This window comes from Macaca thibetana, chromosome 3 (assembly GCF_024542745.1).
Source record: "Macaca thibetana thibetana isolate TM-01 chromosome 3, ASM2454274v1, whole genome shotgun sequence".
Taxonomy (NCBI): Eukaryota; Metazoa; Chordata; class Mammalia; order Primates; family Cercopithecidae; genus Macaca; species Macaca thibetana.
Window position 1 is genome coordinate 164,516,717 of NC_065580.1, and position 25,429 is coordinate 164,542,145.

Consider the following 25,429-nt stretch of genomic DNA (forward strand, 5'->3'; position numbering starts at 1 on the left):
TTCCAGTGATCCTCTTGCCTCAGCCTCCCAAGGTGCTAGGATTACAGGCATGAGCCACCATGCCTGGTGATCATCATTTTTTATATCAGTATGGACTTACATATGTTTACTTTTTACCCTAGGTTATGATCCAATGCTATATTATTCATTTTGTCACCAAAACTGTTCCAGTGGGAGTTCTTTCAAGTTGGTTCCTATGACACTTTGACATCGCTCCATTCTTTCTAAATGGTGCTTTGTTTTCTATCACGTATTTATTTATTTTTGTTTTATATTTATTTTATTTTTTGAGACAGGGTCTCCCTCTGTTGCCTTGGCTGGAGTGCAGTGGGGCAATCCAGTTCACTGCAGCCTCAGTGTTCTGGGCTCAAGCAATCCTCACACCTTGCCATCCTGATTAGTTGGGACTACAGATATGCACCACCATACCCTGCTACTTAAATTTTTTTTCCTTTTTTTCTGGAAAGACAAGGTCCCACTATGTTGCTCCTGAGCTCAAGTGATCCTCCCACCTCAGTCTTCCAAAGCGCTAGGATTACAGGCATGAGCCACCATAACCAGCTTCTCCTACATATATAAATTAGCTATTGCTAATGTAGAGGTAATGCTACCAATTTTGGTAACTGATTTTATGTCTGACAACCTTGCTAAACTCTTATTTAGTTTGCATTTCTGTTGAATTCTCCAATTAGATGACAGTTTCATTTCTTATTTCTTTGTCTTGCCTTATTTCACTAGCCATGACCTCTCGTAATAGATAGTAGCATGGTGGACATCCCTGTTTTTCCTATTGTTCCCAGTTATAATTCAAGGGCATGTAAAGTTTTCCCATTGTTCATGATGGTTGCTGCAGGGTTTTGGTATATAATCTTTACCAAGTTAAGGAAAGCCCTTCTATTCCTAGTTTTATGTGAATTTTTAAAATCATAAATAGGTATTTTTTCAAATGTCTTTTTCCATCTATTGAAATCATAATGGATTTTTCTCCTTTAATCCATTATTGTGGTGAGTTATATAAGCAAGATATTATTTCCTTGTATTTCTTGTATTTTTTTTTCAAGTGCAGCTTTGTATTCAGTTAGCTAATATTCTATTTACACACATTTATATCCATACTTGAAATAAGTTCATCATTTTCATACTTTGTATTATCCTTAGCTTGTTCTGTATTTAAGGTTATATGAGGCTCGTAAAAGATGTTGGGATACTTTATTTTTTATTTTGTGGAACAAACTGCACAAGGTGAGAATTATCTGTTTCTGAAAAGATGGTTAGAACTTAACTGAAAAATCATCTTCATGTTGGGAAAGTGCTATGGTTTGAATGTTTGTGTCCCCCTCAAATTCACTATGTTGAAACCCCATCCCCAGTGTGATATTATTTGGTGGTGGGGGGCTTTTTGTGAGGTGATTAGCTCATGAGGGGGGGGCCCTCAGATGGAATTAGTGTCTTTATGAAATAGGCCCAATCAAGAAAGGTCAGGAGACAGAGAGTGAGGTATGAACAGGAAAAGTCCACATGAAGTGACTATCTGAGCCACTTGAGCTCTGGGCAAAGAGTTTCAAAGACAGAGAACAAGTACAAAAGCCCTCAGCTTTTTTCCTCGGCTTACAATGTCCTAGGAGCAGTAACACATAGTCTGCAACAAACCAGAATGCTCCTGGAGGCAAATAATGCAAAGCTTTGATATGGAAAGCCAAGTCACTATCCAGAGGTTGGTGAGCCTCATAACCGAACAAAGGGCCCAGCATCAATGCTTCATGGCATTAACTTAGTCTAAAGCATCAAAATGCACTTCTGAGCCACACTTGCCATCACACACATCTCTGGCTAAGGCTGTAAATGGGCACTGCCAACTTCTGTTTCTTTGTTTTCAATTTGGGACTAGGATACACTGGGTGAGTCCTGGCTCCACCAGTTACTAGCTGGATAATCCTGGGAAGTTCCTCATGCTCTTAATTATAAAGCAAACCAGCGCAGAGAGATGGTCATTTGACCAAGATCACACAGGCAGAAACCAAACTCAGGGCTTTTGACTGTTTCTGAACTCTCTGATAACTCTTTGGTTGGGACCACCATGGCAGAAAACAAAGTTGGTGGTTAGCGATTAACCAAAGAGGACCAGTGTGGATAATCAATCAGAATTAAGTCTGTATTCACTAATGAGTGCTGCCTTTTACAGATGACTTTTTGAGCATATCCCCCTGTCAATACTGCTGCATTAGCTCATATCTGCTGGGGGTGACACCCTGTCTCTGACCTGCCTACAACAGACATCTCCACAAGCACAATAATCTTGTCAGGACAGAGGCTCAGCGTCAACACACGTGCTTTTTCTACCAGAAACTCTACAACCCCAACAGGCCACAAAAGGCCACATCCTCAGATGTTCAAAACATATCTGCTTACAGAATATGAAACACTATTTTCTTAGACTAGAGGACAACCTGATGGAGAATTTCAGTAATCACCAAGTTACTTATCTAATGCGCTGGTTCATGATTTATTTGGACACATACCCAAGTATTGATGAAGTCGTATTAAAATATGTACCAGCCTGTTTTTACTTATTCATTTTTACTTTCATTTTATTTCAGAGCATTTAATGCGGTTCACAAGTCAATAACATCTTCCAAAAACACACTGTATTGTTTTCCTCGTTAAGGCAGTTTTTCATACATTGCGTCATTTTCTGTTCATAACAGTCCCAAGGACTGGATAGGGTTGGCTTTGCTGTCTCCATTTTAATGGCAGAAACTTAGATGTGGAGACCTTATGCTGTCCAGGAAGGGGTTTTACAGACGTTACTTAGTTTGGTCTTCTCCTCCCACCCTGCACGGCACAAAGAGCCCATCAGTTTGGGGAAGTCTGGGGTGGAGGACAGTCTGGAGTGACATCCTACCAGACCAGTCGATCTGGTTCGGGCTGTGACATAAGCTAGGGGTCGAAGTCAGGGGCACCCGCCGAGGGGGACCTGCCTGGCACCTAGCCAAGGCGAATCCGCCTTCCCTGCCAGCCACCCGGGTCTCGAATTGGCAAAGTATCGAATCCTGTTGTGTGTGAAGCAAGCTCTTCATGCGACACCGTCAGGGCGACCTCGGGTCAAGAACTACTCATTGTGCTGCTTGTATGCGCCGGCCGGGCCAGGAGTGAAAGGTCTGGGAGTTCTTCCTGCCAAGAGCACCCGAGAGAGCCACCGGGATCAGGAGCGCGCCCCAGTGGACCCCAAACCCCGCAGCCGGGGGAGGGGAGTGTCGTGGAGTGTCCGCTCGCCCCATGCCGTGACCGAGCCAACCGGGACAGCAAACTCACAGGGAGACCCACGCCTCTGGATTCCCGCCGGCCTACTCCTTCCACAGGCCACGCCCCTTCCGCCGGTCCCGGCCTCCCGCGGGCCTGCGCCTTCCGCCTGCGTTTCCCCGAGCCCCGCCTCTTCCGGTGTCCCCGCCCCTTCCTGCCCCATGTGGTCCTGAAGCGCGTGTCCGCTGTCTGTGCTAGTGCTCCTGCCGGGACCCCTCAGGTGTGTCGTTTCCGTCGCGCTTCTGCCCTGTCGGCCATGGGGGTCTCCAAGAGGAAGGCCTCGAGCGGCCAGGACGGCGCGGCTTCCTCCGCGGGCGCAGCCAAGCGGGCCCGCAAAGAAGAGCTCACGGGCGTGCGGTTCAAGGCTCAGCTGAAGGACCCGCAGGGCCCCGGGCCAGGTGAGTCCGGGGCGGCAGGCGCAGGATCAAGAGCACAGGCTGGCAAGGCGGCCTCCGTGTGCCAGGCACAACCTCTCTTTTCTGCAGCTTTCGGGTCACCTGGGCTCAGTGGCAAGCCTCTGGTTTGCAGAAGACTGAGGTTCAGGACTGCTCTGTACTTCCTTGCTCTGGACTATCGTCGATAGCGAGGGGGCCCCGACTTGCTTGATTGGGACCGTTTCATGTTACAACACATTTATTTCCCTTGCCCAGGCAGCATCCCTCCGCCAGCTCTAAATTTTATTGCAGTTGTCAGGGAAGTAAATGAAGTGCCCTTCTCTGTTGAGTCCTTACTGAGTCAGCTCAGGACGGTTCATGATACACTTTGCTACTCCTTGGGGCGTCAGCACCGTTTTTTCAAGAGCTTCCATCCCGCAACACTCAAACTGACTTGATAACTTGTAACAAGCTGCTGGAAGCCACCACAGCTACTTGTCAGTTTACCAGGAATGGGCCAGTGACTGAGATGGAGTCGACTCTATAATTACACTTTTTGTAAAGTGTGACCATCCTTCACGACTACTTGTAATCGTTTGGAAAGTAACATGGTTTGGGAAAAACGCAATTGAACGTGTTGCCATGTGGAAGCATTGCTCTAACATAAAACAGTGGCAGTTTTTCTCTCAGGATAAATAAATTATTAAATTAATGGCCAAAATAGCTTCAATTTCAATTTTTGTCCTGATTTTTTTTTTTTTTAACAGACAGGGTCTTGCTCTCTTGCCCAGGCTGAATGAAGTGCAGTGGCACAATCATGGCTCACTGCAGCCTTGAACTTCTGGGCTTACACTGTCCTCCCACCTCAGCCCCCCAAGTAGCTGAGACTAGGTGCACACCACCATTCCCAGCTATGTTTTTTTTTTTTTCCTTTTTGTAGAGATGGAATCTCACTATGTTGTCCAGGCTGCCCTCAAACTCCCAGTCTCAAGCAATGCTCCCACCTTGTCTTCTCAAAGGGCTGGGAGTATAGGCATGAGCCACCACACTGGCCTGTTTTTAAAGTTTTGATACCTGTACTTGCTAGTCACAGCTAGGAAGATGATACTTACATTAGCATAGAGTTATATATTTCCGAATTCATTATTTTTTATTTATTTATTTTTGAGACGGAGATTCACTCTTGTTGCCCAGGCTGGAGTGCAATGGTGCAATCTTGGCGCACCGCAACCTCCGCCTCCAGGTTCAAGCAATTCTCCTGCCTTAGCCTCCCAAATAGCTGGGATTACAGGCATGCACCACCACGCCCGGCTAATTTTGTATTTTTAGTAGAGATGGGGTTTCTCCATGTTGAGGCTGGTCTGGAACTCCTGACCTCAGGTGATCTGCCTGCCTCGGCCTCCCAAACTACTGGGATTACAGGCATGAGCCACCACGCCCAGCCTCATTAAGTATTACTAGAGGCTATTATTTGCTAGGTAGAGAGAAAGTGATGAGTAAAAATCTCAAAAAGCCTCTGCCATTGTGGGGCTTTACAAACAGTCCAGTCGAGTGGGGAAGGCAGATATCGGTCAGCAAAATCATACACATAGAGTTTCAAGCATGAGTTTTCCAAAGGAGAGGTACATGGTGCCTGAGGGTGTTTAGCAGGCCTTGGATCTAATCTGGGAGCTCAAAGAAGGCTCCCCTGAGGAAGTGGCTTTTCAAAAGGATTCTAGGATGGGACAGGGACAGGAACCTTTCTGGCAGAAGAAAGAGCACGTTTAATTGTTAAAACGATGTAGTATCTATATTTCATGGTCTTGCACAGAGAGTCTCATGACATCCAGGTGCTACATCATGTGAACACGTGTCAGAAGGAAACCTGGGTTGACAGCCCATGGGTGTAGGTGAGTAGTTGAAAGATGAGGCAAAGCTGAGTCAGTGGGTGAAAGTGTGGATCTCTTGTTTGAGGCTGTGTTGAACTTGTGTTTGAGTCTGGTCTGTATCTTGAATTCTCTCCTCCTCTCTTCCTCTTGATATGCTCTCGTAACCTCCTATGATAGGATTGCTGGAGGATCAGGGAAGTGAAGTTGATGGCTGTTAGGAGACTTTGTTTTCACCAGGCATGTGAGGGAAGGGTTCTGATGATGCTCCCTTCGTGTAGTGGAGGAACAAGAGCTGCAAGGTTAGATTGGTAAGGACTGAGGATATTCCAGAGTGGATCAATGTCAGCCTGTGGGAGGATCCCCCATCAAGAAGGGTTTGGCTCCAAGCCAATTCCTTTGAAAATGTTTGCCCATGACTCCACTGGTGATAGAGAAAAGGCCATACTGTAACAGAGTACACTAATGGTTAAACTCTTTATCCCCTTCTCCCCGCATTGCTTCTGGTTTCCCCGCTGCATTAAGTGGTAATTCTGATTACCTGGATGTTCCTGCCAGAACCCTCCGTCTGCATCAGTCTATCCCCTGGCCTTGGTGGTTGATTCTCCTCCTGAGAATTTCTGGAGTCCATCTGCTCCCCCTCTTTCCTTCATCATCATTCTAGTTCAGGCATCATCGGTCGGTCCCGGCTGGGACCCCGGCTGGGACCCCGGCTGGAGTTGCCCAGAATTGGTCTCTCTTGCACTTGCTTCCCTACAGCCCGTGCTGTGTGCAGCAGTCAGATGATCCTTTAAAACTCCAGATCTGATTATGTCACTCCTCTCGTGACACCCTTCAGTGGTGTCCCACTGCCGTTGGGATAAAATCCAAAGTCATTTCCATTGCTTCATCTAGCCCTGCCTGCTGCTTTGACTTCATCTCAGGCTACCCTCCTCGCTCACTCAATCACCCCTCCCCACTCGTCTGGCTCCAGTCACACTCTGTACCCTCCAGCCTTGGGGCCTGGAATGTGGTCTCACTCTCTGCCCCCTCAGTACTTATGTTTACTATTATTAATAATAGGTTCAGCATTACTTCTTCAGAGGAAACCTTCCCAACCCTCTAATCTAGATCATGTTCCCTAGTTACAGCCCTCATTACACTCTTGATGTTTGCTTGATAGTACTTCCTACAGGTGCCATATGTGTCTGTGTAAGTGATTGCGGTAGGTGCTTAATACATATTCACGTTGGTCTCTACCATTAGATTGTAAGCACCTTGTGGGTAGAGGCCATTTCTGATTTGCTCACCAGCACATCTTGGGCACTCCCTGTGATGCCTGGAGCACGTGGTAGGTGCCCAGTAAATGGTGTATGGAAAGATGAACCTGCAAAGAGACGGCAAATGTAACAGGCCAGCGGTTTCCACCCTGTACTACTCTGGAATGCTGGGAGTTACATGCTAGAGTTTGGCAAATAATTCCTTTAAAAAGAGTAAGTAGTTGCACTGCTCTTTCTGCATTAACAGCCCTTGCTATCACCTGCATTCTGTGTTTTCTTGAGGGACAGAGCAGGTATTATGCATGACTCCAGGGTGCCTGTGCCGGTTGAATCCTGTGACCCACAGTCACCTCGGCCAGAACACCCATGGCTCTTGCTCGTAATCTCCACCAGACCATGCTGCAGACAGCAGTGATGGAGTCTGGCCCCGACGCTCAGAGCAGCGCCTGGCATGGCAGATGCACTCCCTTGGTGACTGTTAAAGGAATGACGGTGGTTGCTGCGGAAAATGTTGCAGCATAAAATGGGATCTGAAAACACCTGTGAGGCTGGCAGAGACCGAATGTGACCGGATTTTCACTGCTGCTGCTGAGGACGCCTGGGGGGCTTCTTATGTTTTGAGGGTTTACCTTGCCGTAAGTGTGATGCTGGAGGCTTTATGTGTAAACTAGCCTTTTTACCCTTCCTACAAACCCTGTCAGGTAGGTTCTGTTCTTGTGCCATTATACAGGTCAGGTACCCAAAGCTCAGAGTTCACTGTTACTCAGTACCATGCAACTAGTAAGTGGCCGAGCAGGGATGTGTGCCCAGGAGTCTGGCTCCAGTTTATGTTCTTACCTGCTATGTTTTTGGTGTAAGGTCCTGCTCATGTGTCCCTGGGCAGATGTTGCTTAGCAGCATCTGGACTTGAATCTGCGACATGCAGAATTGCTGTCCAAGAGGAAGGATGTGTTGGTCCTCTCTGCTCAGCTAGTGGAGCTCACCTGCAGTACCGAGCCCTGTTCTGGGCCTCATGCTTCAAGGGAACATAGAAAGTGACCTGAACATAGAAGGATCTCGAAACTGTCATTTCTGGAGAGAGGTTAAAGGAAGTGTTTGGTCTTCAGAGGTGCCGACTAGGGTGATGGCAGCTGGTATGGGAAAGAAGGATTAGATCCCTTGCCTCTGGCCCCAAGGCAGAGGGGGAAGGACCCCCTGGGGATGCCTGGGCACTCCCTAAAGCAGACCACCCTGTTCTGATGTGTCTAGGAAGACTGTAGTGTGTTTCTCAAAGGTCGTGGCATTTTGCATTTTACTGTATTGATAATTACTAAGTGTGTTTTAATAGAAATATTTAGTCCCTTTGTCTGTTTTTTTTTTTTTTTTTTTTTTCAAATAAGGTGAAGTCTCTACTTCCCCAGAGGAGATGAAGGCCCCAGTAAGATGTGTTACCTGTAGCTCATGCTCTCATGCGGCTTCCAAACACTGCCGTGCCCTGCCTTCCTAGTGTCGAGAAGTGCGGCCCAGAGAGTAGAACCAGAGACAGGCAGGGTTTTTTTGTTTTGTTCTGTTTTTGAGACAGGGCCTCCCTCTGTTGCCAGACTGGAGTGGAGTGGTGCGATCTCAACTCACTGCAACCTCCACCTCCCAGGTTCAAGCAATTCTCCAAGAGGCAAGTTCAAGTGATTCTCTGAGAGGCAGTTTTATAGAACAGGTTCTGGCAGGAGAATTTCGTGGGCAGCAGCACACAGGTGGCTCCCCGTTGGTTGGGTGGGGTTGTGGCGGGGGTTCAGATTCAGGTGTCAGTGGTGTGGGAGGGGAGGTTGTATTAATTGTGGGAAGGGTAGTAGAATCCTCAGGCCGTTGAGATGGGAGATTTTTGAGTGGGGGACTTCTGGGGTCTGACCTTATGGGGAAATACTTGAGTGGAGTTCCCCCCTTTGGGTTTTGAAGAGCACTGATGTTAGCTGATGCTTGGCGTGCTGACCGTGGGCCAGGCGCAGCATGGACACTCCATGTGCCACTGCACTCAGAGCAGCAGGCGTCAGCTCCATTGCATGGCCAGGAATCGTCTGGTTCGTGGAATATGGGCTCTGGAGCCAGACTGCCTGGATTGGAGTCCTGGCTCTGCCTCTCCTAAGCTATGTACCTTTGGACAAGGGCCTTAGTTTTCTCATCTGTGAAATACTAGTACCTAGGGAAAAAAATACTCGTACCTAGGGTGGAGGGTTGCAGTGAGAATTAACTGATGTCATGTAAGTAAAGCTGTTGGTGATGTTTCATTACCATGCTGTATATGGTTTTTCTTGTTATACCCATTCTATAGTTGAGGGAACAAAAGCTGTGTGGGGATCCAGATGAATCATTGCCAGAGTCAGTACTCAAACCTGGGAGTCACATTGGCACTCAGTTTGTCTTGTTCCTGTATTGCCTTCGTGGTTTCTAAGTGTGTTCATGATGTCCACGTGGATTAATCTACTAGGGCAGCCATAACAAAATACTGTAGACTGAGTGGCTTAAACAAGAATAATTTATTTTCTCATGGTTCTGAAGGCCATGTCCACGGTCAAGGCATTAGCGGAGTCACATCCTGGTAAGGGCACATCCTGGCTTGCAGACAACTGCCCTCTTGCTGTGTCCTCACATGGCCTTTCCTCTGTCCACATGCAGAGAGGGAGCTCTCTGATGTCTCCTCCTTCTCTTATAAGGACACCAATCCTATTAGATTAGGACCTCACCCTCATGACCTCATTTAACCTGAATTATCTCCTGAAAGGCTGTATCTCCAAATACTGTCTTTTTAGGGATTCGGGTTTCTTTTCTCCTCTCCGCTCCCCTCCCCTCTCCTCTCCTCCCCTCCCCACCTCTCCTCTCATTTTCTTTTCTTTTTCTGAGACAGAGTCTCACTCTGTCACCCAAGACAGTGCAATGGCATTGTCTTGGCTCACTGCAACCTCTGCCACCTGGGTTCAAACAATTCTCCTGCCTCAGCCTCCAGAGTAGCTGGGATTACAGGTATGTGCCACCACGCCCGGCTAATTTGTGTATTTTTAGTAGAGACGGGGTTTCACCATGTTGGCCAGGCTGGTCTCGAACTCCTGACCTCAGGTGATCCACCCGCCTCAGCCTCCTAAAGTGCTGGAATTACAGGCGTGAGCCACCACGCCCGGCAGGGCTTAGGGTTTCAACATGAATTTTGGAGAGAAACAGTTCAGTTGATAGCATTCATAGTAGCTTCTGTGCAGTGTAGGTGGATCAGGGAAGGTCACAGAATAGGGAAAGCAGGTTGCGGTGGTGGGTGTGATTGTTTCTAAGACTGACCTTGTTAACGTTTGAACATAACTTTTTTTTCCAGGCCTGGAAGCGTTTGTGTCTGCTGCCAAGAAGCTACCACGAGAAGATGTGTATGATGTTGTGGAAGGGTATATAAAGATTTCTGTTGAGTGTGCAGAAATTTTCCAGCTCCTAAGTGGAGAGAAACGACCTGAAAGTGAAGTATGTTGTTCCTTACATGGCTTGATGAAGAGAAGAAAAGTTAATGCTGCTGTTAAGTTTGATGAGGAAAAATGTGATAGAAATTTCCATTACCAACTTTCTATAGAAAATGATGCTTTGTCCCTGTGCTGTAGGAATGTATTCATTTTTTGCCTCCATGACCTTTGAAAGCATTTTAGTGGAAAATTCTCACTTATTATTAACATCTGATGAATGCTATCGGAAGGAAGGATGATAGATTCCTAATCAAAATGCACTTGGTTTCAGTATGGTTTAAACAAAAGGGAAACAGATAAACACGTGGTGTCACAGACTCACAACACATAATGAATTGATGATCGTTTTCTGATTCCAAAGAGATTGAACACTGGGATATTTATGTGCCTGTTGAAATCTCAGGGTTATTGCTATAAGGATGTAGACCTGATTATCTCTAAAGCAATGAGGCCCAGTCATTAAGAGAATTTTCTTCTCATTCTGGCCTTATCGCCAGCCTGAAGTGAGTCCTGTCACTTCATTTGATTTTTCTCATTTGATTTTCTGTAATTTTAAACAAGCTGTTCTTTATTTTTATTTATTTTTGAGACAGAGTCTGGCTCCGTCACCCAGGCTGGAGTGCAGTGGCACAATCTCGGCTCACCACAAGCTCCGCCTCCCGGATTCACGCCATTCTCCTGCCTCAGCCTCCCGAGTAGCTGGGACTATAGGCGCCCGCCACCATGCCTAGCTAATTTTTTGTATTTTTAGTAGAGACGGGGTTTCACCATGTTGGCCAGGATGGTCTCAATCTCCTGACATCGTGATCCGCCCGCCTCGGCTTCTCAAAGTGTTGGGATTACAGGCGTGAGCCACCGTGCACGGCCCCGACAAGCTGTTCTTTATTTTGCTGGGCTGTGGGAGCGGGGCTACATGCAGAGCCTGGGTCCCGCGGGTCAGCCTGCCAAGCTGTCACCTTTGACTCAGGATCTGGGTGGGCCTCATCCTGCATGTTAAAAGGCTTTAAGCCTGCAAGTAACTATGGCTAAGACAAAAGGAGCATGTATGTACAGTAGGAATAGAAATGATACAATTTCTATGCGTTTCAATTCTGTCTTTGTAGACGGTGTTAATATTTCAAGTTTTTGAGGCCATATTATTGCGGACAGCAAGTGATCTTTCACATTTCCATGTTGTGGGAACCAACATTGTGAAAAAGCTGATGAACAACCACATGAAGCTCATCTGTGAGTCCCTGTATGCCTCGGGTTACAGGTAGGCTGTCTGCCCTTGCGTGACAAAGGACGGGCCTTTGGGTTTGGTGTGCATTCAGCTCTCCGCAGGTGCATGTGGTTATTACCTTTATGGCTAGAGGAGAGCTGAGCTGTTTCTGAGGCCACAGTGACTGAGTCTCTGCCCCCTTCCTTTGTAGACCAGCCCTGGCTGTCCCTGACTCCTCTCTCACTTATCCCTTGTCCCTCTTGTCCTGCCTGCAACTGTCCTTGCTGCGATATCTGTTGACTGACTCCCCCTACTGGAATCCGAGGTGCATGTGGCAGGGCCTTGCCTGTGTTGTAAATACCACCTTCCCCTAGATAACAGGGCCTTGCATGTAGCAGGTTCTCAGAAAACCATGGAGTCTGGGTAACTGCAGAACGGAAAGACAGCCGCGATCGCGTTCGGAGATGCCTTTGTGAAGAAGTCGTGGTCTGTATCCTGCGGTCACGGGGACACTGCGGTGTGGTCTGTTGATCACATGATGGCTCGCTCCAGAGAGAAATGTCCATCTTCTTCAAATCTCGTGTTTATAATCTTAATCCTACTTAGTTTTAATTTTGAGCCTTATTTTGAATCTTTATGCTTTTTTTTTTTTTTCCTGCTTAAAACATGGCGTGTCTTTTTCCTTCTTTTTTTCTGTTTTGGAAATAGCAAATAACACAAGCAGCTTGCAGCTGGCTTTGTGGTGAGGCGGCTCTGCTTCTGCTGTTGCTGACGTGTCTGATTTCCTCTGGCTCCCTGTACAGGTTGGCTCGCGCCTGCCTGAGCCTGATGGCCGCCATGGTGACCCAGGGTCCGGAAGCTGCCAGGGATGTCTGCAGCCATTTTGATTTGAATAAAAAGACCTTGTACACCTTGGTGATCAAGAGGGATTCAAAGGTGAGGGGACCACAGTATCTCGTGCCTTCCATGGATCTCCTTCCCTTGGAGGATTGCAGTGGTTTTTCCTCCATTCTCTGGCCCTGATCCCCACACAGATGGAATGAGAGGTGTCTATGCAGAAGGGCGTGTGTCAGCAGCCACAGGATCTGTCTGTGAGGATAGGACTCACTTCAGGCTGGCGACAGGGCCAGAACCTGGCAGAGCCTGAACAATGGGGACATCTGAGGAAGCTCTTGGGGGCTGAGTGAGATGTGAGGATGACTTAGCTGTGGGCAGCTCCTCTCCTAAGTAAACGAAATACCCTCCATGTGCCCATGGCCCTGAAGCTCGTAGCGTGTCCCAGTCCTCTGTTCCTGCTCTGCCCACCTCGGAGAAAGCCCTTGAAGCTCTAAGCCAGTGACGTCCTCAAAGAGGACTTCTATGGCTTTTTAATAAGTGACTTTTGCCTCCCAGTTGTAATCTCATGATGGGTAAGGGTTGGATTGTGCCCAATAAAATGGGAGTGTGGATGGTTGGTTTTCAGGAAACCTGTGAAACAAAAATTCCCTGGTGACTTTAGAAATTTCACTTAGGTTTGGAAAGGTTCTTGGGGAGCAGGCACACTTTGAGGACTCCTGAGCTTGAGCGAGGGCATCCTCCCGCCACGTGTGCCGGCTGCAGGTTGTCTGTCGAAGGGCATCTTCTGGTTGCCATATCAGCTCCCCTGCTGGAATTCAGTGCTGTGAACAGCCCTGGCCAGAGTGTCACCCTCTTCCTGAACGTAAAGAATAAGGAGACAGATATCAGCCCATCCCATCTGCCGCGGTGGAGAACCACATTAGAGTAATTCACTTCTATAACCCCGTGCCACCTTGTTCTGTCAGTATCCCTGGGAACTAGAAGTTTCTACATTGCCAGGAATTGGACTAAAAGGTTGATAATACCAAGTAGCTTTTATGGCTCTGCGAGATTGGCCTGGTGTTGAGGGTTTTACTGGAATTACAAATAAGGTATTCTCTAAGGAAAAAAATTCCAGGTCTTAATGTCTCTTAGATACTACGCTTTATCCATGTGTCAACAAATTCCATTCAATGAATAATGGCTCCTGACATTTAAATACGTTTCTAATAAAAAGAATGTGTGTGCTATTTGCAGACTAGGGCAAATATCACGGTTCTTTGGTCTTACCTGGCAGTAAGCCTGGCAGTAATTATCCATCAGATGCCCTCCCTACCCATCTCTTTTGATGTCAGCCCTCCCAGCTGTCTGAGTGAAATAGACTCCAGGAGCCCAGAGAGCGTGGGAAAGGCCGACTAGGGCTTCCCGTCCTGAACCCTGACTGCAGGGCCACGCACGAGCTGTTTCCTCTCAGGGTCTCGGCACATTATTTTACCTCTCCAGGATCTGTAAAATGGGAGTTACAGTCAAGTCGAAAGTGTTTTTACTCTCATTGTGTAATCTGTAATAAGTATCTTAGATACCTTATATGTTACAGGAAATGGAGTTGAGACATTACATTTAATAAGGAACTGTTAGGAACATTTAAAAATAGAGCAGCGTAAGGAACCCCTATACCAGCTGTCCAGCTTCAGCCACTGTCCCCACCCTCCACCTTCTTAGTTTCCTCTGGGGCAGTCGATTATAGCAAATCCCAGACGCGAATCATACTTCACTATAAATATTTCAGCATGTACTCTAACAGAAAAAGACCCTTTAAAGAACCACAGTGCCATTATCACGCCTAACCCATTAATAATTTCTCACTATCATCTATTACTCAGTTTGGTCTCAGGTTTTTTCCGTTTCAAGAATGTTTTTACACCTTGTGGTTCAGATCAGGATCCGAACAAAGTCTACATTGCATTTGGCTGATATGTTTCTTAAATATCTTTGATCCCTTTTGAGTCTGAGTTTTTCTCCCTCACTCCACCCCCTGCTTTTTTTTGTTTGTTTGTTTGTTTTATGCCATTTAGTTGTTGAAGTGCTGGCAGGGATTTTTTTTTTTTTTTTTAATGAATATATGTTAACATTTCGGAGGAAATTATTAAAGCCTCATGAAGAAGGAGGATTGTAGATATTATTCATCCAGCCAAAGAAAGCATTGTTAAAATCCTGTGCCAAAGGGCAGTTTTACCAAATGTATTTTGGTCTATTTTAGACGGTGTTTTGCAGAATAAGCCCTGAAGAGTTCAGGACGTTTTCTTCCTGGAATAATAACCCTGTGAGGTCACAGGGTGGGAATGAAGAGCAGGCATGTGGCCCACTTGCAGTAAGAGTGGGACGCCTTTGATGGAGTAGACTGGAGACAGAGGATGGAGTGGGCTGGAGACGGCAGTGGCAGAGCCTAGAGCGGGCAGCTGCTATGTCCTGGGGATCTTACCCAGTTCCTCCATCACGTCAGGACAGAAAATTTGGAGTTGTCTGGGATATAAAAGATGGAAGCCAGGAGGTGATAACTAAAACCTTTTCATTTATAAATTCATTGCTGGAGGGATCCGCAGGAGGTCTAGTTCTGCTGTGTACCAGCAGGATAGAAAGATCTAGAATGGCAGAAAACCTGGACCAGCATTCCAGAGTCCTGACTCCCAGTACTGTTACGTCAGTGGACAAAAAATAAAAGCACAGGAACTTTCCACTAGGAGGGAAAAGACAGAACTTAATTTAATTTTGCCAGGCAAGTTTTAGCATTTTACCAGCATTTATCTGGAACACAAGGCATGTGTAGATCAGGAAAATTAACTGCTTGAATTAGATGGCATGTTTATTTGAACCGTGAGGCATAGAGATGGCTTGGGAGCAGCTTAAATTTCCTGAGGACAGGGACAACATCTTGGTTAACTTTGCACCCTCCCTTGGCCTGAGATGATGGCATCTTGAATGCAGTGAGTGTTTTATAAAAAGTGAATTGGTGGGTTAAGGCACTGGAGTGTTGCTGACACTATGGAAGTGCTGCACATTCTCAGCACCAGTGATCATTGGACGCAAACTCCTTATTGTGATGAGTTACACAGGTAGGTCCTCAGAATAGAGAGGATAGTTTGAAGCTCTCAGTTTTGGGAGAAACCCGCATTGGTGTAATAAGGTCTTGCTGAGATGCTGTGTGGCATGTATGGGGATAGACTCAATAAATGTAATGAGTGTGCAAGGCCTTGATCTACGTATCAGGGAGCATGGGTTGGATAGTCTTCCTTTTCTCCGGAAGGAACATAGACCCAACAAAATAAGATGGAATTAACTAAAGACTTGCACAGAGACCTAACTGGTGCCAGGTATGGTCGTTGCACCCTGAGAAACAGTGAAATGAAAATGGAAAATGCCACAGAATCTCGTGAAGAAGGAAGAACTCTGTAGTTGAACATAAGTAGTATGTTTGTACAATTACTTCTTATCTCAGTTGTGGTACTTAATTAGCTGTGTGACCTCGGGTGAATTTTTTTTTTTTTTTTTTTTTTGAGATGGAGTCTTCCTCTGTCGCCCAGGTTGGAGTGCAGTGGCGCGATCTCTGCTCACTGCAAGCTCTGCCTCCCGGGCTCAAGTGATTCTCCTGTCTCAGCCTCCCGAGTAGCTGGAATTATAGGCGCCTACCACCATACCCAGCTAATCTTTGTATTTTTAGTAGAGACAGGGTTTCACCACGTTGGCTGGGTTGGTTTCGAACTCCTAACCTCAAATGATCTGCCCTGCTTGGCCTCCCAATGTGCTGGGATTATAGGCGTGAGCCACTGTATCCGGCTGAATTTTTGACCCCTCAGTTTTCTCGTCTGTAAAATGGGTGTGGTGTGGGCATCTCTCCCTCAGGCTGTTATGAGGAGTAAATGAGATCACAGATGTGCAGCATTTGGTATAGTGCCTGGCACATAGTAAGTGCTCTGTAAACATTGTTCTCCTCCTCCTCATCGTCACTGCTACTGCCACCACCTCTCCTGCTACTACTAAGTGGATCAGAACTATCTGGAAGGCAGAGATTACTCCTTAATTTTCCCAGGCATTTTGGGGCAATGATTTGTTGTGATACTAACGTATTTCTCGGCAGTGAATGAAGGTGTCTTTGGAGTAACTGTGAAGTAGAGAATACTGCTGGGCGTAAGCAATGGAGGATCTAGGCACTCCTGCTAGTTCTGGAACAGCTGATAGGAGACTGACATGACCATATGCCTTGAGTTCCTTAGATACAAAACGAGGAGTGATGTGACACAGATTTGTCTTAGTGATACTGGGAGGGGAAGTTGACCAGCGACTTCCCTAGAGGCATCAGCTGCTGTCACGGTGTTGGGGCCCTCCCCAAACGTGCCCACTGCCCTAGGTGGTGGCTGATGCCTGTGTGACAGTGCTGGCTGCAACCCTGGGAAGGCCTAACAGGGTTGGTAACGTGACAGCATCTGTGCTTTGGTTTGTGGTATGAGCTAATAAGTTATTTATAGTATCTAATAAAAACCAGACATCGCCACATTGATGTCTCACCAAAAGCAGTACCAGTCATTTCATCATCTCTGACTTTTCAAAAACATAGATGATTTTCATTAGCAAGCGAGAGGAGATGGATCTAGGCAGGCTGAGAGTCTTGTTCTGCACCAAAGTGGCCAAGAAACTAAAATATGTGTGTTATAGTCAGGGAAGGGAACGCTGCTATTTTTTACCCATACTTTTGTATTGAGAATAGGGCTTGAAAGAGAGGGAAAAGTAGAGAAGATCACCAGGGAAAGAGAATAGAAAAAATTGTTTGCTTTCCGTGAAGAATGAACGTTGGTTTCAGACTTGCAGCCCCTGGTGACTGGGGACGAGGCCGGGGGGCTGGTGATGTTGAGACGGGAGGGGTGTGCTTGGCCACCGTGTTACTGATTCCTTTGGCTCTGTGTGGAGTATGCATGTGACATGTAGGTCTCCTTTGTCCTCCAGGGAGTGTACGACGTTCGGCAGGCCTACATTCAGTTTGCTCTCTCCTTTCTAATTGCGGGTGATGACAGCACTATAGTGCAGGTGTTGGAAGTGAAAGGTAGGTGCACCCCCTTGTCCCTTAGGAAAGCCCATTTGTTTTGAAAACCCTGCTGCAAACCGTTTCTTCCAAGTTAGAAAAAGGTCTGCAGCCTTTGCAGTTGCTCTGTACCCCAGATCGAAGGGTATGGGGCAGGGAGATGGGTGAGCGGGTGCAAAGCCTTGGTCGGTACCGTTTTGATATCACGGGTCAGAGTGAACAGAGGTGTCCTGTTATGCCATCTGGAGTGCTGAGCAAGGCCGTAACAGAGGATAAATGCAGACCTCAGAGAGGCAGAGTCGGGCAAACAAAGGAGGCTTTATGGCTCTGGAACATACTCAGACTTATAGCCCTGGCTACCTGGATTTCCTTGGGAGCTGTAGTTTTAAAAAATGAAGTTAGTTCTTTGGTGGCTTAGCCCCGTGTTATGAGAATATCAGTAACAGGGCTTCAGAGAATTCCAGCTTGACCACCTTCTGGTGGCTGTGTCCCTAGAGTGAGGCTTGGCATCCTTTAATCTGCTAGGGCCCCTTGCGTTTTATCAAGAGATTCAGTAAGATGATCAATGGCAGCACTTAGCTCAGCACATGGCAGTTGCTCAGTAAGATTCCCTGGAATCCTGGCCTGTCTGGAGGTGAAGAGCAGTCCCGTAGACTGGCCGGAGCTCTGGGAGCTGTTGAGGAGGAGTAGCAGGGTACTGTACTCAGGGCGTTTGGGTCTCCAGTCCTTCTTCCCCCTCCCAGGTGGCAGATCTGAACTGCCCCTGGAACGTGACTGCCGGGGCCATTTAGGAGAAGAGTGCGGGTGGTGGTCACCCTGTCTGTAGTCAGCCTGGTCTGTGTGGGGCCCTCCGTTGCTGCTGTGGTGGGCAGCGTGAGAGTGGAGATGTGGTCTCTGCATAATGCAGCAGACAGATTTTTTTTTCCTACTTGTTACTAGGAACTAGGTTCAGGATGTCTTGCTGCTGCCAGGGCCAGTAGTTTCTTAAGACTCCCCTGGGTCATTTCAGCCATCTGGCCTTTTATTCCAGGACAGTTGGTACCATTTTCACTGTTGAAGGGGACTGGAACGTGCTACAGTTTAATGTTTCTGCTGGGAGTTTGGCTGTACGCATTAAAACTTTTAAGATGCTTATGCATGGGTTTGGATATATGATGGGCCCGTCCCCCTGGGCCTCTCATAGTACCCCATGCCAGAGCAAACTGTAGCCCCGAACCATTGCCTGGCCTCTGTGCCCGTAGGCTGCTGGCACTGAAGTGGGTTGCACAATGGATAAAGAAAAAAAGATAAAACAACTTTTAAGATACTTGATCCTGCAATTCCATGTCTAGTCATTTATCCCAGTGAAATAATTACAGATGTGAGTAGAAGTTTTGTTAGGGAATAATATTTATATTAGCTGGAAATGGGACTTCTAACTATCCACCAGTAAGAGATTGGCTGAGCAAATAGGGGACTGGTCATAAGACGGAATGCAGCGATTAAAAATACTCTAGAGGCTGGCCGTGGTGGCTCACGCCTGTAATCCCAGCATTTTGGGAGGTGGAGGCGGGAGGATTGCTTGAACCCAGGAATTCTTGAGACCGTCCTGGGCAACATAGTGAGATTCTGTCTCTACCAGAAGAAAAAAATACAAAAGTTAACTGGGCGTGTTGGCGTGTACCTATTGTCTCAGCTACTTGGGAGGCTGAGGTGGGAGAATTGCTTGAGCCTGGAATGTCAAGGCTGCAGTAAGTCGAGATTGCACCACTGCACTCTAGCTTGGAGGACAGAGGGAGGCCCTGTCTCAAAAAGAAAAAACAATGCTGTACTTAATGGTTTCAAAGTTTTTTAGTGATACATGATCAGGTGTAAACTGAGTTATAAAACTGTAAAGTACGATCTCATTTTACTCAAATAGAACAGCATGAATACATCAGAAAGTTAATAGTTAACTCAGACAATGTTAACAGTGTTAACTTCTCGGTACTGAGGCCTTGACTTATTCTTTTGGTTTGTCTGGTATTTTCTGATTTTTCCTTTTTCACAAATAATGAATTTGCTTTTGTAGAAATTCTGTGTGCCCAGTAAGCCTGTGTGGAGCAAGGAAAATTGTAATTGCTTTGCTGCTTCTGCCCACTGTCACCACTGCATTAATAATGATAGTGTCAAGCGCTGGTGGCTATTTCCCTGGGGATTGAAAAGTAGGAAGAGAAAGCAAAAAGTCAACAAACTAAATCAACCAAAATTCTACTGCCAACTTAAAAAATGATGACCTTCTCTTTAAACATATCTCAGCAAGTCTAAGCGAGAAATTTTATTAGTTTGTTATGCCATACATTCTCTTTCAAATAGTATTTAGTTAATTTTAATATAAGAAAAGAAAAGCAAAATGGAACTAAAGACCTACTGAACTTCTTAAAAAGTTCTGTCATTGGTTCACCTTTAGGTGCTCTTGATTTCTTTTCTTTCCTCCTTTTTGTTTTTTTTGTTTTGTTTTGTTTTTTTGGAGACACTGTCTTGCCCTGTTGCCCAGGTTGGAGTGTGGTGGTGCAATCATAGCTTACTGCAACCTCAAACTCCTGGGTACTACTGATCCTGCCACCTCAGCCTGCTAGGTAGCTGAGACTACAGTAAGACTACATGTGCGCACCACCATACCCAGGTCATTTTTAAATTTTTTTTCAGAGACAGGGTCTTGCTATATTGCCCAGGCTGTTCTTGAACTCTTGGCCTCCCATAGTGCTGGGTTTACAGGCATGAGCCACTGTGCCTGGCTTCTTGATTTCTTATGTCATGGAAGTGGTTATGTCTACTGGAAACTTGTGTAGTTAAAAAAAAAAAAAGAAAAACTTAAAAAAAAGAAAAGGTAAAAGGCATTCTTTGCTGTACTACTTAAACAGTAATATTCTCTCGTCTATTCTCATTTTCAAAATATTTTTGAATTTAATGCTTTGAAACTTTTACTTTCAGAATTTATTCCTTGCATTTTTAGCTCAGGGATAAAGGAAGATAGGATCTCTACCATCAATATTTTATTATCCACACTGAAAACAAAGGTACGTGCTTGGTGATCAGTGTTTCTGTTGTCTGATTTCCCTCGAGCGTGGAGATATTCTCCGGTGTTTACAGTACTGTAGACCTACAACATCTTACGTTACGTAGACTGTTGTATTGGTTGAGTGGGAACTTCTTCCTTAAGCAGAAACTTGTTCTTGTTGATGAGCATACCCCGAGACTAGAAGGTTAAGGAATAGCTGAAGCAGCCAGTGACGTCCAGACGTGGCTGCTGTTTTATTACAGCAGCAGAAAAGCTGATGGTCAACATTTCACAGCAACCCAAAGTGATCATCGTGGGCTGTCAATTATAAATAATACTTCATTCACATAGCTAGCAAAAGGTTGTTTTGTGTCATGTTCCATATTCTGCCTTTTGCAAGCATCTCATCCATATTTGAAAACTTGCTAAAAGGATCACTGCCTTTAACACAGAAACACCTTAAATCAGCAGTAAGAAAAACTCTGTGACCCTCCCGACATGACATGTTGTCCAAAGTCCACATGAAAGTGGCTAATAAGCATGAAAGGACTTTATGTTCAAAGTATTTTAAAGAGCGATTCTCAACTGGGGGCAATTTTGCCTTCTACGGGACATTTGGCAAACTCTGAAGACATTTTGGGTTGTCACAACTGGGGAGGTACAACAGGTACCTAGTGAGGAGACAGCAGGGATGCTGCCAAACATCCTGCAATGCCCAGGACGGCCCCCAAAACAGTTACCTGGCCCCAAGTGTCAGTGGAGCTGAGGTTGAGAAACCCTAATTTAAAGTAATGCAAATAATGACATACAGATTTTTTTGCCTACTAAAATAGCATTGCCTTTTAAAAACAATGGTGTTCAATGCTAGCCAGGATGCTTTGAATCAGATACTTTCTTGAGAAGGAAGTGTTGTATCCCCTATGGAAGATAACAGTTCTGACAGGATGTGTCAGAGGTCTTAAATATGTTCATGGACCCTGACGTATGGTTGTTCTGAACTGGGGGAGTTGCATCAGAACCACTAGGGGAATGTATTTGAAATATATATACCTGCGCCACACCCCTAGGGATTCTGGGGGTAGGTTTGGGTGGAGCTGAGAATTTGTGCCACAATTCCACTTGCAGGAACCAGAGTCAAGTCCAAAGTCAGATGTAGTGAAAACTTTGTTCAAGGATGCTAATCACGGCTTTATGGAGAATAGCCAGAATTTAGAAACAACTAATTGTAAACACCAGGGGAATGGTTAGATAAGTGGTGGTCCACTCATAGGATAGAATGGTATTTAGCCCCCCAAAATGTTCTACAGGGATTTTTAATGATGTGGAAAAGGATTATGTTTCGTAAGTAATCACATATAAATAAAATCTCAGGCAAAAAATAACTAACACATACACATATATATTGTGTGGGTGTGGGTGGTGACTGAAATGAAATGTATCAAAATAGTAACTAGGTGTCCTAGGATGGTTGGGAATATTGGTGAACTTCCCTTTTATGTTTTTACTTTTTTTAAACCAAATTTTCTGCCACTAGCATGCGTTATTTTTATAATGATCAGAAAACAGTGAGCACCATTTAAAACATAATTGAATTCCATGAACTTCATTTGTTTTTATTATTGTTTTCAGGTAGTTCACAATAAAAATATCACAAAAACCCAGAAGGTGCGTTTTTTTACGGGGCAGTTATTGAACCACATAGCATCGCTGTACAACTGGAATGGGATTACCGACGTGAACCCGGAAAATGTCAAGGTGCAGACCCTTTTTAGTTTTCATTGACCTCGTTGTTGGAATTTGATCCTCAGGGTCGGGAGAGGGAGAATTCTGAACGCTGCACCAGACTTGAAGTACCCTCATTTGATCGGTTTCTTTGGCTGTGGTTATATGGTTGTATTAACCCTCTGCTAATTGCAATAGGATTTTTTCCCCTAATTTCTTAATCATGCTAATATATATGTATATTTTTTTCTTTTAGAAAACTATGATTTCCTTGAGCTGAGCCATATCTTAGTTTTCCCTGCAGCACTTGCCTGTTAGACCTGCAGGGTCATCCCGGCCCTCTTTTCCTCCTCTTGCTTTACCTCTGCCTTCCTGTCCTTCCATTCTTTCATGTCCAGTTGTTGGAGTTTCAAGCCTTGTTGCGTGTTTTTTGTTTGTTTGTTTGTTTGTTTTTAACTTCAGGATCCTGAATGTCTAGGAGCCTCATCTACTGACATATGTAATTTATTTTGTGCTAGTTAACGCATGTGCTAAATTGAAACAGCTGCTCTCACACTGACCCAATGCCAGTATATATTTTAATTTCCCTCAGGGTGTTACTGAACATGGACTTGGCCAGAGTAGTAAAGGCGCGGACTTCCTGTTAACGTTATAATAACTCACCTCTCAAGAGTCTACTACTTCACCTCCTTTTATCTTGGAGACCTGCCCAGGTCGTCTTGTTTTGAACATGTTTTTGTATGCTCTAGACCAGCAAGCCTCGGAGGCTGCCTGAAAACACTCCCAAATGTGGAATTTTATTCAAATGAACAAGAGAAATTAGATCACTTTAAAGCTTTTAAAAATACAGGTTCAAGCTTGTCCCTCTTCAGAGTATTCTTTTATCTTGATTGGTGTATCTTTGGTTGTTGTTTTCATTTATTGTTTGGAATGATACCAGATGTTTAAAATGTTTTCTAAATTGTCATCAGGCAGTTGATATTGTCCTTGTTTTTACTGTAGCTCTTACTCAGATGTATGAGCTTGGGATTTGCATTGAATATTTAAAAATCTTCATAGGTTTCCGCTGAAGAAGCAGGGAAAACCATGGTACGGGAGCTCGTTCATAACTTCCTGATGGATCTTTGCTGTTCACTCAAGCATGGAATTAATTTTTATGATGCATCTTTGGGTACCTTTGGCAGGTAAAGTATAACACTCTTGTGGACCCCAGGGTGTGTGTGTTCCTTAGAAGTCACCACATACATGAGTGTCCAGTGGAACTGTAGTAGTTTAGAACTAGAACTGTGGACATTATCTAACTCATTTCAGGGTTGAACAGTTGTAGTCCCAGAGAACTTCTACTCGTTGCACGTCCTCGGGGGCAGTTCTGAGGGTAGCTGTCTATTAGCACTTAGTTAGGTCATGGGATATTTCACCCAGGGAGGTGCTGCAGATGTTTACCTAAAGACAGTGTTCATCAGCTGGAGCTCAGGAAAGGCGTCTGCCTTCACAGAGAGGGTTGGCCCTGACATGGGCCTCACAGCAGTCCTGATGCAAGTGCCATTGTTATGCCAACTTTGCAGAGGAAGAAAGTAGTTCTAGAGAGGTCCAGACCCTTATCCTGGTTAAATGGCAGAGCTTGCATTGGAATCCAGGAAGTCTAGCTCCAAACTGGTACTAAACAGTCCTCCCTGTCCTCGACAGGCTGCCCATGAGTCACGATTTCAAAATTGTTTTTATTTTTTATATTTTGTTTCATATTTCACAATTGTGATAACATTTCATCAGTAAGGAAACATAAAGTTCAAATCTACTGGTTTTGATTATATTCTTTGAGACTTTCTTTTTGTAGTCGTATAATACAGGTCCATGTAGTTTTTTTTTTTTTTTTTTTTTTGAGACGGAGTCTTGCTCTGTCACCCAGGCTGGAGTGCAGTGGCCGGATCTCAGCTCACTGCAAGCTCCGCCTCCCAGGTTTACGCCATTCTCCTGCCTCAGCCTCCCGAGTAGCTGGGACTACAGGCGCCCGCCACCTCGCCCGGCTATTTTTTTGTATTTTTTAGTAGAGACGGGGTTTCACCGTGTTAGCCGGGATTGTCTCTCGATCTCCTGACCTCGTGATCCGCCCGTCTCGGCCTCCCAAAGTGCTGGGATTACAGGCTTGAGCCACCGCGCCCGGCCGTAGTTTTTTTTTAATAACAAAAACAGCTTACTACTGTTTATCCTATCTGCTTTTTCCCCATTTGACAATAAAAATATTGGCCACGTTTTCTGGTCATTGTAAATGATTTATTTTTTACTCCTTGTTATTCTATCATAGCATTATATCACAAGGATTTAGGCAGTTTGATTTACTTCTAGTTTCAGCCAGTCAGGAAATCAGGTGATTCCTTCAGAATGGAATAATGTGGTGGGAATTTTTCTGTCTGCTTATGACTTTGTACATGTTTTGATTCTGAGGTTACTGTGATTTAACTTGTCACATCATTTCTTTCTTCTTTCATCAGTAAGAATGAGCTCATTTTCCTGCCAAAACACAACAGCAGACTTTTATAGTTGAATAGAATAGTACACCATGCTTAAAACGCATGCATTGTTCTCTCTTTTTAAAGCATTTTTCCTCCATAACTAGGCCCCTGAAATAGATGATCATTTGATGGGCGTATTGAATCAACTTGTGGGTATGCGTCTGTTTGCAGCAAGCTGTGATGTATGTGAATTTTGAAGCCATGGGCAAAAGACAAGTGTTTGTGCATAAGGGAAAGGAAGGAGATGTGTTTGTGAATGGTAACAGAAAGCTTTGGGAACACTGAATTGCATCGTTCCCTGTTCCCCAGTAGACATGTGGCCCACTCCCTCATTTCATTCAGGTTCCTTTGCAGACCTCACCGCTTCAGGGAGGCCTTCCCCAGCAGCCCTTTCTGAAATCGTCCCTCCACTGTCACGGTGTTTTTGCCTGGCTTAGGCTTCTGACTGTTCGTTTATTTGTTTGCCGATTTATTTATTTGCTTGTTCATTACCAGATTGGTGAGAAGTGGTGAGAACAGGTGCCGGTCTGTTATGGGCCTCCAGTCCCTAGGACAGTGCCTGGCACATAGTAGGTGTTCACTGAAAACTGGTGTTACAGCATAGAGCAAGGATTGGCACACTTTTTCTACAAAGGGCCAGATTGTATTTTAGGCTTGGCAGCCTACAGTCTGTTGTGACCACTCAATTGTGCCACCAAAGCATCCATAGATGTAAATAAGTAGGTTTACCTGTGTCCCAATAAAATTACAGTGATAGGTGCTGAGCCCTACTTTGCCAGTCCCTGGTGTAGGTTAACAGCAGGCAGCTGGGCTTCAATT

At 45.4% G+C, this 25,429-nt stretch overlaps 1 protein-coding gene, 1 long non-coding RNA gene and 1 other non-coding gene across 3 annotated transcripts in view; 2 read left to right on the plus strand and 1 right to left on the minus strand.

Moving 5' to 3' along the window:
* Nucleotides 1-2,573: 2,573 nt before the first annotated feature.
* Nucleotides 2,574-3,437, minus strand: LOC126951690 (uncharacterized). Its single transcript, XR_007724591.1, has 2 exons — nucleotides 3,313-3,437; nucleotides 2,574-2,832 (listed from the first exon to the last, which is right to left on the minus strand). It is a non-coding gene; the product is annotated as an uncharacterized LOC126951690 (long non-coding RNA).
* A 12-nt stretch (nucleotides 3,438-3,449) lies between these two features.
* Nucleotides 3,450-25,429, plus strand: part of URB1 (URB1 ribosome biogenesis homolog) — a 78,164-nt gene continuing 56,184 nt past the window's right edge. The window contains exons 1-8 of the mRNA XM_050786038.1: nucleotides 3,450-3,698; nucleotides 10,133-10,272; nucleotides 11,372-11,523; nucleotides 12,273-12,405; nucleotides 17,284-17,380; nucleotides 20,312-20,397; nucleotides 22,008-22,133; nucleotides 23,160-23,284. Of these exons, the coding sequence (XP_050641995.1) occupies nucleotides 3,557-3,698; nucleotides 10,133-10,272; nucleotides 11,372-11,523; nucleotides 12,273-12,405; nucleotides 17,284-17,380; nucleotides 20,312-20,397; nucleotides 22,008-22,133; nucleotides 23,160-23,284 (1,001 nt within the window). The 5' untranslated portion in view covers nucleotides 3,450-3,556. The remainder of the gene's footprint in view (nucleotides 3,699-10,132; nucleotides 10,273-11,371; nucleotides 11,524-12,272; nucleotides 12,406-17,283; nucleotides 17,381-20,311; nucleotides 20,398-22,007; nucleotides 22,134-23,159; nucleotides 23,285-25,429) is intronic.
* Nucleotides 18,495-18,630, plus strand: LOC126951838 (small nucleolar RNA SNORA42/SNORA80 family). Its single transcript, XR_007724685.1, has one exon. It is a non-coding gene; the product is annotated as a small nucleolar RNA SNORA42/SNORA80 family (small nucleolar RNA).